Source organism: Gopherus evgoodei, chromosome 5 (genome assembly GCF_007399415.2).
Source record: "Gopherus evgoodei ecotype Sinaloan lineage chromosome 5, rGopEvg1_v1.p, whole genome shotgun sequence".
Taxonomy (NCBI): Eukaryota; Metazoa; Chordata; order Testudines; family Testudinidae; genus Gopherus; species Gopherus evgoodei.
Window position 1 is genome coordinate 24,757,615 of NC_044326.1, and position 17,995 is coordinate 24,775,609.

At 40.9% G+C, this 17,995-nt stretch overlaps 1 protein-coding gene across 2 annotated transcripts in view; it reads right to left on the bottom strand.

Annotated features, from left to right (window-relative positions):
• The window catches only part of TBC1D14 (TBC1 domain family member 14), a 99,235-nt gene that overhangs the window by 63,181 nt on the left and 18,059 nt on the right, over window positions 1-17,995 (bottom strand). For both annotated transcript variants that reach the window (XM_030563118.1, XM_030563120.1), the window contains exon 3: window positions 4,181-4,301. In XM_030563118.1, coding sequence (XP_030418978.1) covers window positions 4,181-4,301 — 121 coding nt within the window. The remainder of the gene's footprint in view (window positions 1-4,180; window positions 4,302-17,995) is intronic.

Below are 17,995 nucleotides of genomic sequence, written 5' to 3' on the forward strand. Positions count from 1 at the left end.
TGCAAGCCAACTTTAAACTGGCAGTGAAAAGGCCCCTGCTCAAAAAGCTGTCTCCATTTTAATTACCTTGTCAATATCCAACCAGTCTCTAGCTTTCCACCATTGGAAAAAGTTAAGAGGTGGTGGGACCAGAGCAGTTACATATGCATTTTGACCTCATTCATTCATCTGCAAGTGTGGCTTTAAACACAGATTTGTTACAGAAATTTCTGTAAGTCATGGGTAATTATTTTCTCCTCATAACTAAGGTAATGTGTCCATCTGATTGTTAGCTCTATCAGGGGCTGGAGGTTCATGAACTGAGAGGTTTTAGCAGAACTTTGTGTAAGAGGATAGAAGGCCCTTCAATGGTCTTATTTCACTCACATTACAAAAGGTAACAAGTACTCTGCCAGCTCTCCTGTGGGCTTCTACAGGGATCTCTCTCATCACCACTCTCATTTAATGCATAAAGGGGAGGAGACAGAGTGTCCTTCTGGTCTGCAATGTCACCAGTTGATAGGTGACATTCAAAGGCACATCTCCTTTAGTTTGCTGTGCTCTCAGTACCTGGAAAACATGGTGACAATTAGGAAAAAACTAACATGATTCAATCTCAAGCTGGAAGTGACACCATAAAATGAAGAACAACCTGAACAACAGGTGACACTGGAAGTTTTATTTAAGCTTTGCTGATATAGTCAGTGGACTATTAGATCGATTGCTGATTCTAGATGCCAAGGTTATAGCTGTGGCACGCAGAGCCTTACACTCTCTTCTTCTACCCTTTCCATAATCTAAAGGTGGAGAAAACAGTTATGCGCACTAGTGTTTGTGGGTTTTGTACAAATAGTGACTCTAGAGATAGATATTAGGCTATGCAGCCCCAAAGTGGTCTGGGATACAGGTATCTCAGAGATGGCTTCCCTCCCTATGGTGCACCTGCCGGGCTGTTTTTGTCATGTGCTCGGGAGGTTAAACACAATAGGATTCTTGTCTTGTGCCCCCAGTGAAACACCCATGGTCTCAAACCTGATCCCTCAAGTAGTCTCCCAGAACCAGGGTTTGGAGAACTTCAGGTTGGAACGTAATACCAGTCTATTTGGTCAGATTTCAGAATTTACCTTTTACTGGCATACTACTAGTAGTAAGGTACAGGAATTCCAGAATTAAAATTTTTGCAGTGATAGTCACAATCAGAGATTTAAGGAAATACCTCGACCCCTCAAGTAGGAATATGCCACATATTATGCTCTAATGTTACAGGCCTAGACTTTAAATTCTCTTTCTGGGCCCGATCTGCACCCAGATTTTGCACAGACATTCTTGGAAACAAACCTTATGTAACAACTTCTTTATTCAAGACCAGTAAAAGGTAATTTAATGCTTTCCATTCCTCCGAAACAATAGAACAGACATTTTCCCTGAACAGACAGCATTCAAAGAACATGATCATGATTTCTAATTTTAGAGAGATAAGGTGGGTGAGGAAATGTTTTTTTAGTTGACCAGCTTCTGTTGGCGAGAGAGACAAGCTTTCAAGATTACATAGACCTCTTCAGGTTCAATAAAAGATATTAACTCACCCATTTTGTGTCTCTAATACCCTGTGATCAACACAGCTACAATAATATTGCATACCTCAAATTTTAGGAAGGTTTAATAGCACAAACTATTAATAAAGTTTCCTGGAACTTCCACTGTAATACACTGCTTTCTGTTGTTTATAACTCTTCCAAACTTTAACCAATTAGGCTGAAATTTTCCATTTCCAAAAACGTTCAGCCTAAGGCAGTACCTGAAAGTTTCAGCCAAAGTGGTACAGCTGTTTCTGAGAGCAAGGTAATGAGAAGTACATTGTTTTGCAATGTCAATTTTATTTCATCTTTATCTGTATCTATCTATCTATCTATATATGCGTGTGTGTGTCTATACTTGCCATTTAAAGCACAAATTGTCTTTTTTGCACTAAAACCATGGGAGTGTCTACACTAATTACTTTTTGCGGTGAAACTCAGAATGACTGTTTTAGCGCAAAAAAGGGACACTTTGCACTTTAAATGGCAAGTGTAGACATAGCCTTACATCACAACATACAAAGGACTGAAATTAAAATAGTTCATTCCTCTCTACCAGCAGAGCAGCTATGTTATTTCTCATGGCCCCAACTTCTCTCTCTAAGAAATGAAGTGGCTGATTGGTTAAGGAGCTCAATTACAATCCTGAAGATCGAGACTTGCCCAGTCTCGCACTGAAAGGCTACTTCCAGTTCACCCAGCTGTAAAATGGGTACCTGATTCATTGGATTAGGTCAGTTAAAGGCTGCTTTAGGTCAGATATGATGCTGGCCACTATACTCCCTTCTGTACCACTGGCTATGAAACGATGTGCCTTAGACACCTTGGCATGATGAGCCATTGACTCAGGGGAACTTTGACACAGCCTTTCCACAGTTTGAACAGTCAGCTACTCTTCTGCTCTTTCAGGTCTGAACTATGGTATCTAAAGTTTCAGAATTCCCACATTTTGAAAATTTGTTTCAGGAAAGAGGCAAACGAAACTTAAAACTTTCTGAAAACATTTCTATTTGTATTTGAGAGCAATTAGGGAAGACCGTTTAAACATTTCTGGTTCAACCAGAAACTCAACTGGCTGGTGTGAGTGAGTGTGATTAAAGCCTTTTGAGAAAGAAAGATACTGCAAAGCTTTGTAAATGACCGTTTATCCTTTTCTAAGGAATTCCACTATAAGATTTAACAGGTGTAGTATTTGGGAATACTGAATAGTTAAGGGTACTGCTAAGTTCTGTTCCTTTTGAAGACACAAAGTACAGAACATCTAACAACTGAAATTACAGGGGACAATCATATTCTGCCATAGGTCCTAATAAAACTCCAGGAATCAATGGTGGTAAGTGTTCATATCAAGAGTCTGACGCACAGATGGCCATTTGAAAAGCACCACTTATGTAATTTTAGAAGAATTTCAGGGAAAGGAATACTTCAGGTCAGAACTTGAAAAAATCCTCTTACCAAATAGAAGTGTGAAGCTCTTTCCAGTAAGTGGGGTGGAAGAATTTAAGCAAATATCTGAATAATTTAACACTTCATTAAGAGTCAATTTCTACTCCAGTTGCAAAGATGTTTCACATGACAACCAAGGACTTGTATACACAAAAAAGTTGTCAAAATGTAGCTATACTAGCATAGTTACAGCACTACAAAGCTCCGTTAGCATGGGCACATTCACACTAACGTAAGTGTGCTTATACCAATATATTTTATTCCTATACAAAGAGGCCAATAAAATATCCCAGCATAAGACATCTTTATATTTGTATAACTGCACCCACACGAGGCATTATACTGGTATATTAGTTAAAAAAGGTGTCATACTCTTGATGGCTACCAATACAAAATATCTGTGTGTACCAATTAAGTACCATTCAGTGATACTCTTCCCCATCCCACAGCTCTTTCATGTTGTAACTATAGTCACACAGTTTATCTATCCAGAACATTTCTGGCAGCCCTTTTCAGGTTAGGCTGCTAAATTATTGTAGTAATCTTGCAGGCTGAACACATCTAAATTTGAGATTAAAAAGTCTAACACAAACTCTTTGAAGTTGACAATTACATTGAGTTGGTTAATTTCACCTATGACACCTTTAAATCAAATGCACACTTTAAAATACTACAGCATAGGTAATCCACCTCCCTGAGAGGTGGTAGCTAAGATAATGGGAGAATTCTCCCTTCAATCTAGCACTGTTTACATGGGGGTTAGGTCAGTTTAACTGCATCACTTATAGGTGTGGATTTTTCACATCCTTAAGTGACAGTTATACCACTTTAATTTAATTTCCTAGGGTAGACCAGGTCCTAGTTTAGGCAAGGCCTAAGTGTCCAACCCTACCAGCAAGATGTTAAACTCTATTGAGACAAGCTTCTAAGCTTATTACTATTTTTAAAATGGCACTCTGACTAGCTAACTGGATTTAAAAAAAATATAATTCAAAGAAAGAACATTCTGAGGGTTGGAGGTTGGTTGGTTGTTCCAGTTGGTATTTGTAATTTTGTTTGTTTGAAGGGCTTAATATGCTTCAGAGACACGGACGTAAATCACACAACTTAACCAGACTCAATGTGCAACAGTAACCCTAAAGCAAAGGAAACCACCAAAATAAAGGATAAGCAAATACCTTCTGTATTCTCTTTGGATCTTTCCGTGAATTCTCTCTCAGAGGTACTTTTCCAAATAACTTCCAGCTCAAATCATTTTGTTTCTCCAGTCCTGTGGTTTGTTTTCTAGTAAACAAATTCCTACAGAAAGAAAGATTCATGAGGATTAAAAGGAATTTAAACATTGACCAGGAAGATAGCTGCACACTTTTTTAATTCAAGCTGTATGCACTGCACTGTCCTGTGTAGTAGTAGTTGTACCTTCAGAGGGTACCTGACTTCAGGGCAGGGATTCCTTTCCTTGTGTAGCACTCCAAACAAGCTAAGTATTGAAAGTTATCTCCAACTTTGTCTTACCTACTAAAATCCTTACCTAATCAAGTTCCTAAAAATATAGGATCATAAGTTGTTAGGGTTGGAAGGGACCTCAAGAGATCATCTAGTTCAACCCCCTGCTCAAAGCAGGACCAATCCCCAAATGGCCCCTCAAGGATTGATCTCACAACCCTGGGTTTAGCAGGCCAATGCTCAAACCACTGAGTTATCTCCCATTATTGACAAAATAATGTATATACCATGTCTGCACTAGACTATTTCTCTCTCAGATGTCCCACTGCTGCAGCTCCAAAGGACCTAGTGATAGCAGAAGCGCTAATATACACTAGTCTCAAGGAGGAATGACAGGCTTTCAAGTAACATATCATTTTATCCTGCTTACAGCAAGTTTACACAACATCAGCAGCTACCAATACATCAGGCACCACTGGGACTGCACTGATAGTAAGCATGGGAAAGTCTAAGAAAATTGTACTTGTGTATATAAGGCCTTCAATATGGAAGTGACATCAAGAATTAGACAATATCTGAAGTTCCTTCCTATGGTTTCATCTACAAGCGTTGGTTGAAATTTTCCCACTGTTGCTATCACAAGTTCAGATCACCTGGTAGTAACTAACAATGGCAGCATTACTGGCCATCAGCCTTTGTAAGCGGTTTTGTGCAGACCTTCTCTGAGCAGGATTAGATGATGCTGTGTTTACAGTATCAGCTAGTCCCTTCTTTAACTCACGCTCCCAACATTGTTACCACTGGTGGAGCTGAATTGGTGGTAGCAACAGTGGCACTTGAAGCAAAAATATCTTAGTATAGTGACAACTGTAGTCTGAGAGGAAATCTGATAAACAGTTCATGCATTTTGCTAAAAGGGCATGAAACAGAGTCAATTACTCCAGATGCCTTGAAACAAAAACCCGTACACAAATGAGAAGAAAGTCAAATACAAAAATCTCCTGTGCCCTGCATACAAGTGTTACAAAACCAGGATTTAAAATTTACATTTAGGGGAAAATGTTCACTCTTCCCTGCAGCTGGTTCACTCATTTTGCCTGCTGCAGTTGCAATGGAATGTATTCGAGAGTATTGCAGTGTTTAAGGCACCCCTTCTTCTATTTAATTTATGACTGATAATCTCTTTTAGTAACCTAACCAGCTCAACATCTCCAAATGCTTTGTTCTCATAAGATATTATTCTTGCAATTATGGAAAAACTGTTACATTGTATGCAAGTGTACAAATCTATGCCCTAGTTGGCCTGCTTCAATTAAAAAACAAAACAAAAACCACCACATTAACTCTCTCCTGGAAGAGGCCAATAGTAGCTATGAAATGTACTAATTCTGTTGTCTGCTAAGTATCTCAAATTAACCAGTTTATTTATGTATGTAATAATACATATCACAAACTATTCCTTTAGCAAAGGCTATACAATTTAGACCAGTACATGTTCACAGCTAAGTAAACAGTTCTCAGTAGTTTACATTAACCTGCCATCAAAAACTGGCAAACTATCCCATTGCCTTGTTTCTGCTGAGCACATATGCATCCATTATAGGCAACACTGACCCACACATTCCAGAACTGATTAATTTTTTTTGGGGGGGAGAGGCCTAATAATGTCATCACAATGTGTGGGGGTATGTATTGTAAGTGAGCTTTTTTACTGGTTTAGAAACACCTACCTCAAACAAAAAAAAAATCTTATTTACAAGAATGGATTACATGCCTTGATACCCTCAAGAGTATAGTTAACTTGAAGGTCCTCTTTGGTTATCAGCTTAAGATATAGATAAGATCAAGAAGTTTATTAAGGAGTATGGAAATCACTAGTAGTCAGAGGCAGTTGGTGTTCAAAGTAAGTGGTGGGGCCACACCTCCTACACACACAAGCTGGCCACATTTTCCATATTGAAAATATGAGACAGTGAGGGAAAAGGGAATGTTTTGGTGAGATTATGGAAAGTGATTAGAAAAAGGGAGAAACCTAGTGCCCAGTCTCATCTTCCACTACTTGTTTTACTTTCAGAATGTAAAAAGACATTTTACAGTAAGTGGTGGTAGGGGAGAAAATGTTAATCCCCAATTCACCCTCCCTGCCCCCTGTCTACACACCCATTCATCCACAATCAGGTCTGCCAAGCCAGCTCAGATCTCTCAAACCTCACCTTGTTGTGCAGTCACCACCAAGACAGCAGGTTGTATTGCACCTGACAGTAAAACGGCAACATTGGTAGCCATGTTATCAACAGGGATTAGTCTCATCATCCCTCAATGATCAACCCTCCTTTCTAAGTGTTCTGATATCTGAACATTGATAGAGATGGTAATATCAATTATTCATATCTTTGTCACTGCTATTACTTACAGAAATATCACTCCCAATTCCAATAATATTGAGCTACTGATGTGCACACAACCACCACCTGACTTACAACAATAATGACTAGGTAGAATTTACAAGACAATTACAGAACCATATTAAGAAGTCGGACTACCCTGGTGAGTTAAATAAAGGATTATTGCATGAACCATTAGGACTCCTACTTAGTAAGATGATTTCATGGAGTTTGATTTTTTTTTTTTTAAATTTACACCAAATACACCACACTGCCTATAAACAATTTAAAAAAATCAGTTCTACCTGAGAATGTAATATAATGGCGAGTTTAATTGTGGAGATATGGACTTCGGAAGAGACGATTTCATACAACACTTAATATTTGTTCCAGAGATGGTGAATATATGAGGATCATTATTTAAGAAGATTACTGTTGTGGAAATGCAAGAAAGGGACAAAGGAAATACCAAAATGTCAGGACCCTGACAAAAAGAACAAAGGAAAGCAGCAGCACACAGACTCTGGACTTCAGAAAAGCAGACTGACTCTCTCGGAGAACTGATGGGCAGGATCCCCTGGAAAGCTAATATGAGGCGGAAAGGAGTCCAGGAGAGCTGGCTGCATTTTAAGGAAGCCTTAACAAACTATCCTGATGTGCAGAAAGAATAGAAAATGTGGCAGGCGATCAGCTTGGCTTAAAAGAGAAATCTTCGGTGAGCTTAAACACAAAAAGGAAGCTTACAAAAGGTGGAATCTTGGACAGATGACTAGGGAAGAGTATAAAAATATTGCTCAAGAATGCAGGGGTGTAATCAGAAAGGCCAAAGAACAATTGGAGTTGCAGCTAGCAAGGGATGTGAAGGGTAACAAGAAGAGTTTCTACAGGTATTTTTGCAATAAGAAGGAGGTCAGGGAAAGTGTGGGACCCTTATTGAATGGGGGTAGCAACCTAGTGACAGTGATGTGAAAAAAGCTGAAGTACTCAATGCTTTTTTTGCCTCTGTCTTCACAGAGGAGGTCAGCTCCCAGACTGCTGCACTGGGCAGCACAGTATGGGAAGGAGGTGAGCAGCCCTCAGTGGTAAAAGAACAGGTTAAGGATTATTTAGAAAAGCTGGACATGCACAAGTCCATGGACCCGGATGCAATGCATCTGAGGATGCTGAGGGAGTTGGCTAATGTTATTGCAGAGCCATGGGCCATTATCTTTGAAAATTCGTGGCGATTGGGGGAAGTCCCAGACGATTGGAACAAGGCAAATATAGTGGCCATATTTAAAAAAGGGAAGGAGGAGAATCCGGGGAACTACAGATCCGTCGGCCTCACCTCAGTCCCTGGAAAAATCATGGAGTAGGTCCTCAAGAAATCCATTTTGAAGCACTTGGAGGAGAGGAAGGTGATCAGGAACAGTCAACATGGATTCACCAAGGGAAGTCATGCTTGACCAACCTGATTGCCTTCTATGACAAGATAAATGGCTCTGTGGATATGGGGAAAGTAGTGGACGTGATATATCCTGCCTTTAGCAAAGCTTCTGATACGGTCTCCCACAGTATTCTTGCCAGCAAGTTAAAGAAGTATGGATTGGATGAATGGACTATAAAGTGGATAGAAAGTTAACTAGATCGTCGGGCTCAATAGGTGGTGATCAACGGCTCAATGTTGAGTTGGCAGCCGGTATCAAACCAAGTGCCTGAGGGGTCGGTCCTGGGGCCGGTTTTGATCATTAAAGATCTGGATGATGGGATGGATTGTACCCTCAGCAAATTCGCAGATGACACTAAACTGGGGGGAGAGGGAGATATGCTAGACAGTAGGGATAGTGTCCAGAGTGACCTAGACAAACTGGAGAATTGGGCCAAAAGAGATCTGATGAGGTTCTACAAGGACAAGTGCAGAGTCCTGCACTTAGGATGGAAGAATCCCATGTACTACCACAGGCTGGGGACCAACTGGCTAAGCAGTAATTCTGCAGAAAAGGACCTAGGGATTACAGTGGAGGAGAAGCTGGATATGAGTCAGTGTGCTCTTGTTGCCAAGAAGGCTAACGGCATTTTGGGCTGCATTAGTAGAAGCATTGCCAGAAAATCAAGGGAAGTGATTACACTACAGATCCGTTTACGCGTGGATGTCGGGAGTCAAGCTATCACGATCATGTGTTAATTGACCGCAGGTTAAGAGGGCCATGCTGAAATACCTTAAGATATCTACACACACAGTTATCTAGGATTGCATATGTATTCACAGTGTCCCAAATACTGCAGGCCTATCTGTTAATGGCACTTTGCAAGAATATAAATTCAAATGTGTAATCTAATAAAAACCATTACTACTACTACACCACAGCCGTGAAAGTAACTCAGGACACTGACCAGTACAGTGCGGGGGCAGCTCTGGCCCCTGGAGAGGGCAGGGCCTTGGGTGGAAGGGGCAGGGCTAGGAGTCAGCATCACCCAGCCAGCCCTTCCAGGCTGCCTGGTCTGCACCGCCCGGGGTTCCCATGGTGATTTAAAGGGCCCAGGGCTCTGGACGCCACTGCAGCAGTAGCAAAGTCTGGAGCCCCAGGTCGTTTTAAATCGCCAGCCCCGGGGCAGCTGCTCCCTTTGCCCCTCCTCCCTTCCCGTTGGCGGCTGAGGGGGGCAAAGGGGCAGGGATCTTAAAGCACTGCAGGGTCCTTTGCCGCGGCAGCACTTTAACCTTGCTTCACCCCCCGTCAGCAGCGGCTCAGTGCTGCCATGGCAAAGAACCGTCCTAAGTGCTGTCTCAGCAGCGCTTTAATGTCCCTGCCCTTTTTGCCTCCCCCGTCAGCAGCCCTGCTGGCAGGGTCCCTATCGGCAGAGCCGCTGGCGGGGGGGGCGGGGGCAGCAATGTTAAAGCACTGCCACAGCAAAGGACTGTCCTTGAAGTGCTGCTGCGGCAGTGCTTTAACGTTGCTGCCCCTTCCCCCCCCTCCCCGTTGGTGGTAAAGACGTACAACATGTTTCTGCTGCGGACTTCCTGTCGATTTCTAAGTCAGTGAGTTAGTGAGCAAATCTGTAGCGCTACATAGCAAGTTCCTGTTCCGCGTGTTAACGAGTCTCGTGTGTTAAATAGCTAGCACTGGGAGGCATGGCACTACCACGTGTTAAGCGGATTCGGGAGTAAACAGGTCTGTAGTGTATTCCCCTCTACTTACAACTGGTTAGGTTACATCTGGAGTAAAGCGCCCAGTTTTGGGCCCCCCACTATAGAATGGATGTGGACAAATTGGAGAGAGTCCAACGGAGGGCAACAAAAATGGTTGGGGGGCTGGGGCACATGACTTATGAGGAGAGGCTGAGAGAACTGGGCTTATTTAGTCTGCAGAAAAAAGAAAAAAAAAAAAAAAAAAAAAAAAAAAGAGTGAAGGGGTTCCAATGAAGATGGAGCTAGATTGTTCTCAGTGGTGGAAGATAACAGAACAAGAAGCAATGGTCTCAAGTTGCAGTAGGGGGAGGCCTAGGTTGGATATTAGGAAAAAATATTTCACTAGGAGGGTGGTGAAGCACTGGATCAGGTTACCCTAGAGACGTCGTGGAATCTCTGTCCTTCGAGGTTTTTAAGGCCTGACTTGACAAAGCCCTGGCTGGGATGATTTAGTTGGGATTGGTCCTGCTTTGAACAGGGGGTTGGACTAGATGACCTCCTGAGGTCTCTTCCAATCCTAATCTTCTATTATTCTAGTGAAGAATGGCATGATGAAAATAGAATGACAAACCAAACCTACTACCATAGGAAACTCAGTATAAACAAGTATAGCCAAAACTTCTGGTAGAGCAAAGATTTTCTTTAGAGCCATCATTAGATCTGGAGTCATGGGCAGGGCCAGATTTCCCATTAGGCACAGTACCTATGGGGGCCGATATTGTAGGGGCACCTAAAAATCCAAATGTTGACACTCCCAGGTCCTGGAAGGGGCCGGGGCCAGAGCCAGCTGAGGGGGAGACAGCCTCACGCAGCCTTGTTGAGCACTCCTCGCTCAGCCTGGCGGACAGTCACCTCCCAGCGGGGCTGGGGAATGCAGCCAGAGGGAAGGGCTTGGGAGAGTGGGTTTCTGAAGAGGTTTGTGGGGAACTCTGGGCAGTGATGGGGTGCGGGGTATTGGACAGTGGGAGAGGTCTGTGTCTTGGGGTGCTGGGCAGTGGGGGTGTGTGTCTGTGGACAGTGGGGTGCCTAAAAGTTAAAAGTGGTGGGACGCCACCACCACCACCCATGGTGGCTCAGAGCTCCTAACTGCCACAGACAGGTGGGGGACTCTGAGCCACCACAGACAGCCGCAGCTCCCAGCTGCTGCAGCTGGCAGGGGAGACTGAGCCCCTGTGCCTGGGGGCACCCAAGATGTAAATCCAGCCCTGAACTAGAATTTTTAACCACAAACTATCTTCATTCCCTCAGCCAATTCCAAAACAAAGTCTTAGATATTAATGAGTTCATGACATTGACAGAATGATCAAAAATAGCTGAATATATATAGCATTGTTAAGTGAAAACTGGGGACATAGTCTATAAATATCTGAAGAGTATAAATGCTGTGGAATTAGAAGAATTTAAAATAGTAAACAAGAGGTATAATAAAACATTTAGGCTATACATCATGAAGAGTTCCTGATATCAAGTTTTATTAGGTTGTGGAAGTCTTGCATAGTGACCCAAAACAGAGTATCACTTGTTACTTGTAGAACTAGACTAGAATGAACATTAGAATACGTGCTGTAGGGAACAAAGCTGCATTGCCTCAAGAAGGCAGACTGGATGATGAACAAATAACTGGTTTTCCAACTCCAGCCTTTGTATGGTCTGCCCATTAGTCATTGGACAGGTATATTACAAAAAGCAATCATAATTGACACTGACGGTATCCTTTATGGCCACCTCACAAATGACAAAAATCTAATATACTATGAAACCTAGAGGTGAGTGTACCTCTGAGTTGAGGTACATTCCGTGGTAAGTATATCCAAGCTCAAATTCACTCCTTTGTAAATGAAATGCTTCCAGGGAAGTGGAATTCTTTTCACAAAGATGACAGTCGTGATTTTTTTCGCTCTCCCTCGCTAACCCCCTACGGGAAGGTACTAGTACTTGCTATGACTACACAATTTCTCCCTCCTGGTGAGATTTAAACTAGTCTATTCTTATCCTGAGAGCAAAGAGAAGATAAGCTAGTACAATAAATGTACAAATAAGATATTCATTCTACTCTCTGCTAGGTATTTGCACAAATAATTTAAGTGTACACAGAAAGGCCGAATCCACACATTTCTCTTGAATCCAAACCTAGCAAACACACGTTCCTTCTATTTCAATTTACACAAAAGTATTTATAGAGTCTTTCACAACTCACCACTAGTCCACCACCAAAAATAAACTAACATTACTACTAAAGGGAGCTACACAGAAGCAGGCAAACAGGAATTACAAGGTATAAAAGCCAGTAAATCTAGTCTCCATGTTATTGTGATTTTCAAGTCTAGGAGAGGACAATTCTCTTTCAGGGTTTGTTTTTGTTGTGGATTGTATTTATTTATCCTGCAGCATTTGCTATTTTATTTCATAGACTGAACCATCTTTTGTAACAAAGCTTGTTACATGCTGATTGCTTATTTCTCACAAGATCCTTCAAGTGTAAGGAACAAGTCTACCTAGGCATTTCTCATTAACCGATCACTGTAGTTCATATATGTAATTGTGCAATACAAATTACAGGTGCTATTTATATCCAAAAACTGTGTTCTTCAACTCTCACAGGAAGGTCTGGTGGGGGGGGGGGGGAGCATGGCCCAGTGGACATGGCACTGGACTGAGAATCAGGAAACCTGGGTTCTATTCCATAGCTTTGCTGGGTAACTGTGGGCAAGTCAGTTCCCTCCCCGTGCCTCAGTTTCCTCATCTGTAAACTGGGATAATGATACTGAACTCCCTTGTAAAGCACTTTGAAGTCTACAGATAAAAAGTGGTATATGAGAACTGGGTATTGTTATCACCACCACGTTTTTGGAAAAACAAGCCAGCTCTGTCCACACTATGAAATTTAACCATGTCTAAGCATGGGGTCAGCATAGGTCACATGGCTAGGGGCTGAAAATGATTTAGTACTAGCCACAGGCCAAGAAATCATATCCAGCACTATGTCAGCTAACCACAACTAAACATTAACACTGATGCAAGATCTGTTGTGTAAATGGTTGTGAGAAAGTAGCTGATTTGGTTTATGAACTTTGCGTATTGGGCTAACTGGTGACCTCTTTCCACCAATCAATATTTTGTCAGACATCCACCTGCACATAAACTGTTTGCAACACTAACTGCATGTAGCTGTGTATCTCCTATAGCACTAGAACAGGGGTTGGCAACCTTTCAGAAGTGATGTGCTGAGTCTTCATTTATTCACTCTAAATTTAAGGTTTCGCATACCAGTAATACATTTTAACGTTTTTAGAAGGTCTATTTCTATGAGTCTATAATATAAAACTAAACTACACCTCTACCCTGATATAACACTGTCCTCGGTAGTCAAAAAAAAATTCTACCATGTTATAGGTGAAACCGCGTTACATAGAACTTGCTTTGATTCGCTGGAGTATGCAGCCCCACCCCCCTGGAGTGCTGCTTTACCGTGTTATATCTGAATCCATGTTTTATCGGGTCACATTATATCGGGGTAGAGGTAAAGTAAACAAGGTTTAAAATGTTTAAGCAGCTTCATTTAAAATTAAATTAAAATGCAGAGCCCTCCTCCACAGACCGGTGGCCAGGACCAAGGCAGTGAGAGTGTCACTGAAAATCACCTCGCGTGCCGCCTTTGCCACACGTGCTATAGGTTGCCTAACCTTGCACTAGAACCTTACATGAGGCATTTAAGGTTTACATTTTTTTGGTGGGGGCAGAAAAATAGGGGGTCAGTTGGGAAAGAAACCAGCACTCCTCTCTCCAAGCTAAAATGTAACTATATAAGTCTGGGGAGGAAAAAAAAAAACAACCCACCACATTAGTACCTGACCAGACAATTCATCTTGTACAGTGTGCAATAATCATTTAGCTCATCATGCCAAAATAATCTAACTGAATCTGCAAAAACAACAAGGAGTCCTTGTGGCATCTTAGAGACTAACAAATTTATTTGAGCATAAGCTTTCATGGGCTATAACCCACTTCATCAGACACATGGAGGGAAAAATACAGTACACAGGTATAAATATACGGCATGTGAAAACATTAGGAATGGGCCACATCCACCCTAACTGAATTGGCCTTGTTAGCGCTGACCCCCAACTTAGTAAGGCAAGTCCTATCTTTTCATGTGCTGTATATTTATACCTGCTTACTACATTTTTCACTCCATGCATCTGATGAAGTGGGTGACAGACCAAGAAAGCTTATGCACAAATAAATTTGTTAGTTTAAGGTGCCAAAAGGACTCCTCGTTTTTGCCGATACAGACTAACACAGCTACTCCTCTGAAACCTAATTGAAATTGACTGTATACTTCCACTATAAGGTCTTGGGGCAGCGGCCATATCTTCCTCTGCCTGTGCTGCGTCAAGGACCTATGCTCAATTAGTTAACTAGAAAGGCAGCTGGAAAAAAAAAAAAAAAAAGAAGTACAACCAGCATCCTAAATTAAGCAAATTATTTGGATTTCTTTTCTGTCACATCCAAATACTGGTACTTTGTTGGCCTCCAAATCCTGTTTGGTGCCCCCTACTCCCAATGCACCCACTCCTCTGACTACAATGTAGTTAGAGAGAGACAAGACATGCAAGGTAATATCTTTTATTGGACCAACTTCTGTTAGTGAGAGAGACAAGCTTACCCAAAGCTTCTCTTCAGCTCAGCGCAGTTGCCATTTGACATAGTGAAGACATGGCTCCATCTTGTCTTGGGCAGAATGGGGGGAGATTTAAAAAGTACTGCTTTATCAAACTTCTCCCACATTCTAAGCCCTCCCATTTAAAGTTCTATGTGGAGATTCCAAAACAAGACTCCACATTCAGCAGGTTGTACAGCCCTTCATATGACCACTGCTCATTTAATCAGCAGTAAAATAATTGTTGATATTTAAGTCATTGAGAGTCAGAGTCAACATGCATTGCAACAAACAAAGGCAGTTCAACTTTGCTCAGAGCTATTGTTTCTAGATATCCGCAGACATGGCATTGGTTTATCCTCTACGTATGACTAGGGCTTCACAGCCATGAAGGCCAAGCGACTTTTCCTCACAATGAAACTGTACATTCTGGATGGCAGTCTCCAAAAAAAGTATCAGATTCCCAAGCCAGCACAAACTGACCCAAATTAGATTATTTTGTAATATTAGTCAGAACCTAACCTTCCTGTAACTGTAATCCTGTAATATCCTAAAGCCTTGGTCTATCCAAGGCTGTGACACGGTTAAACCACACTTTGGTCCTAACTAAACATCAAGACAAATGTAAAAGAAAAATCTGCAAAGAGTTGCAATACTTTTCATCTGGAACCGTCAACTGATCATCAAGCTTTGTGTTATGTTTAATTCTAGTGCCACCTACACTAGAAAAATTGCTGCAACGTGGCATTTGGTTGCAACACTGCGCCTCAGCACTTAAAATACTGTTCTGTCCATATAGCAAGGACAAGACCAAACTATTTTATCATTGTTCCCGAATCCTGCAGAGTCCAAGGAACCAACATGTGGTTTTCAACCATTTCCAGGGCTAGATCCAACCATTTGAACTATACCCGACACTATTACTGTTGTAAAACTAAAGTCTCCATTCGACTCTCCTAGCACAGGCAGAGCTCTGCAAGTCTCTGAAGAAGGAACCATTACGTCTTCTTCTGTTGTACGACTCAATTCATAATCAAAAGCTTTGCTTTAAGTTTGATTTACCAGAGCACAAAAAACCCTCAAACAATTGTTAGAGGGAAACAAGCTTTCCTGATTTGAGCAACTCTGATTAGAGCTTTTAGAAAACTAAATTGAGCAGCCTCATGTCTGAGCCAAGTTCATGCATGAAAAGGTTCAGTCCAAAGGATAAATCAGTGAAAGGGTCAGTAATGGCTAGTAAAGAGCTATAGATTAAACAAAAATCACTGTATTATGTTCTTACAGTCTCTCTCTCACACACACTTTGTTTTTGACAGACTCTAGACTTATTTTAAAAATCAAGTTTTCTAACCTCAAATTTCACAATAGTTTTAAGTCACAAAAAATTGGTTGTATACCTTACATTTTTAAAAAAAGGGGGTAGAGTGGGGTTGAGGCATCAGAAAATTCATATACCAAATATTCTCTCATCTATTCTAATGTATCCTGCACAGCCATTACAGTACATCAGGTTGATTCACATGAATATCTGACACGATGCATCATGTCCATTGTATCATTAGTATGGAGGAATTAAGAGTGTCACGGGTTTAATTTGCACACCTACTAAAAATGTGAAACATAACACTGAACTGCAGCAGCAAGTTATAAAAGAGTTCTAAGAGTACTGACAAAGATGTCATCACACTGAAAATGGGAAATGAGTCTTTCTGCAGATTCCCCTGCAAAATGAAGCATGGCACATAAAACATGTTTTGCCTTGTTATTGCTGAAGTTTTTTCAATTAAATTTGTGAGAAGAAAAACTCTCAACCTGGAGAGAATATAAATTCTCACTCAAGAGTGAGCTTTATGATGACCAGTCTTTTTAGATGCGTTACACATCTGGTTTAGCTGCTAGTACTTTCTGAAAGCAATGTTCAATTCAGGTTTAGCAATACATTATGGAAAAAACAAGGAGGAAGGGAAATGGTATTAAAGGATAGTTATATTAGATACCTTTAGTGTCTTCACTATGTTAAAAGATAATACAATTCATCAGGAATAATGTATTTATAGCTAACCTAAGTTTGGTCAAAAACGTTTTGTTTTATGATAAAATTTAAGAACCAATTAGCATTCATTTAAGATGTGTTTATAGCACTCAAATTATTTTATAGTACAAACTGAAAAAAAGGTTTTCATACACTTGGCAATACCAAGACACATGCAGTATTGTGCCCTCCCACAGCTCTCTGGAAGCCTTCTAGTATCATTCAATACCAAGAAAACTTAATTAAATAAATCAAACCAAATTCCACTAGCACACACACAAAGCCTTTTCAAATTCACAGTTTTTTAAACTCACACCATATACAAAAGAACGTTGTCTGCGGCTTTCAATCTTCCAAAAAGGCCAGGGAATCCCCAGCAGAAAATCTCAGCTCCCACTCTTAGTTGGATAGTTTATATAGCTATTCCATTAGCTTGTATTGTCTATTCAGTTATTTTCACACTCTGATGTGTCTTATTTACAGAGTTTAAAAATTATAAAAAAAAATTACTGAAGTTGAACTGCTGCCTTAAGCGAATACTGTCACTTTTCAATTAAAAAACAAAAACCAAAAAATTTTTGTATACAAACCTGTCCATTAAGAGGAGTATAGAAGGTGCTGCCATAATTTCTGTTGCTAATTTAATCCAGATTTGAAAGTCAGATGCAAGAGCCCTTGAAATGTCTCTGAATCCTTTCACAGTCAAATCCACACAGCTAAAGATGTAATGTTCTACCTTCACAGAATGCTGTCAGAGTCAAGGAACTCTACCTCTCAGTAATTGTCACTGTATCAACAGGAAAAAGGAAGGACTCACACACTGTGTATTCATCAGAGGGTGGGGAAAAGCAGAAAGTCAGGCAGGTAGACACACCTTTTGCAATCTGCTGTATACAAACTCAAATTACAGTCTCCCTTCTGGCCACGTGTACAGTATTGTAGCCATCATTGTAATTCTTAGAAATAAAACCTTATGAAAAAAAGTCAAATTTGCTAATTCGGCAGCTAAATCAAAAAAAAAACTGAACTTACTCATTGTAGGAGAGAATGGCTCAATATAATGCTGGGATAAGAACGTCATACTTTTTCTGGTAGAGTACTTGACTTTAAATGTATACTGTCAATCTATGGGTTCTTTTAGCAATCAGCATAGATAATCAGTCTTCATTACAAAATTGTTAACTGGCAACAATGACTGACTTGACTCTCACATACAGGCTATCATAATTTCTTATTGGCCATCACCCAATGTTCATTTGTAACAGCAAAGAAGTTTATTTTTGTCCTAATGGGAATCTGGCACTC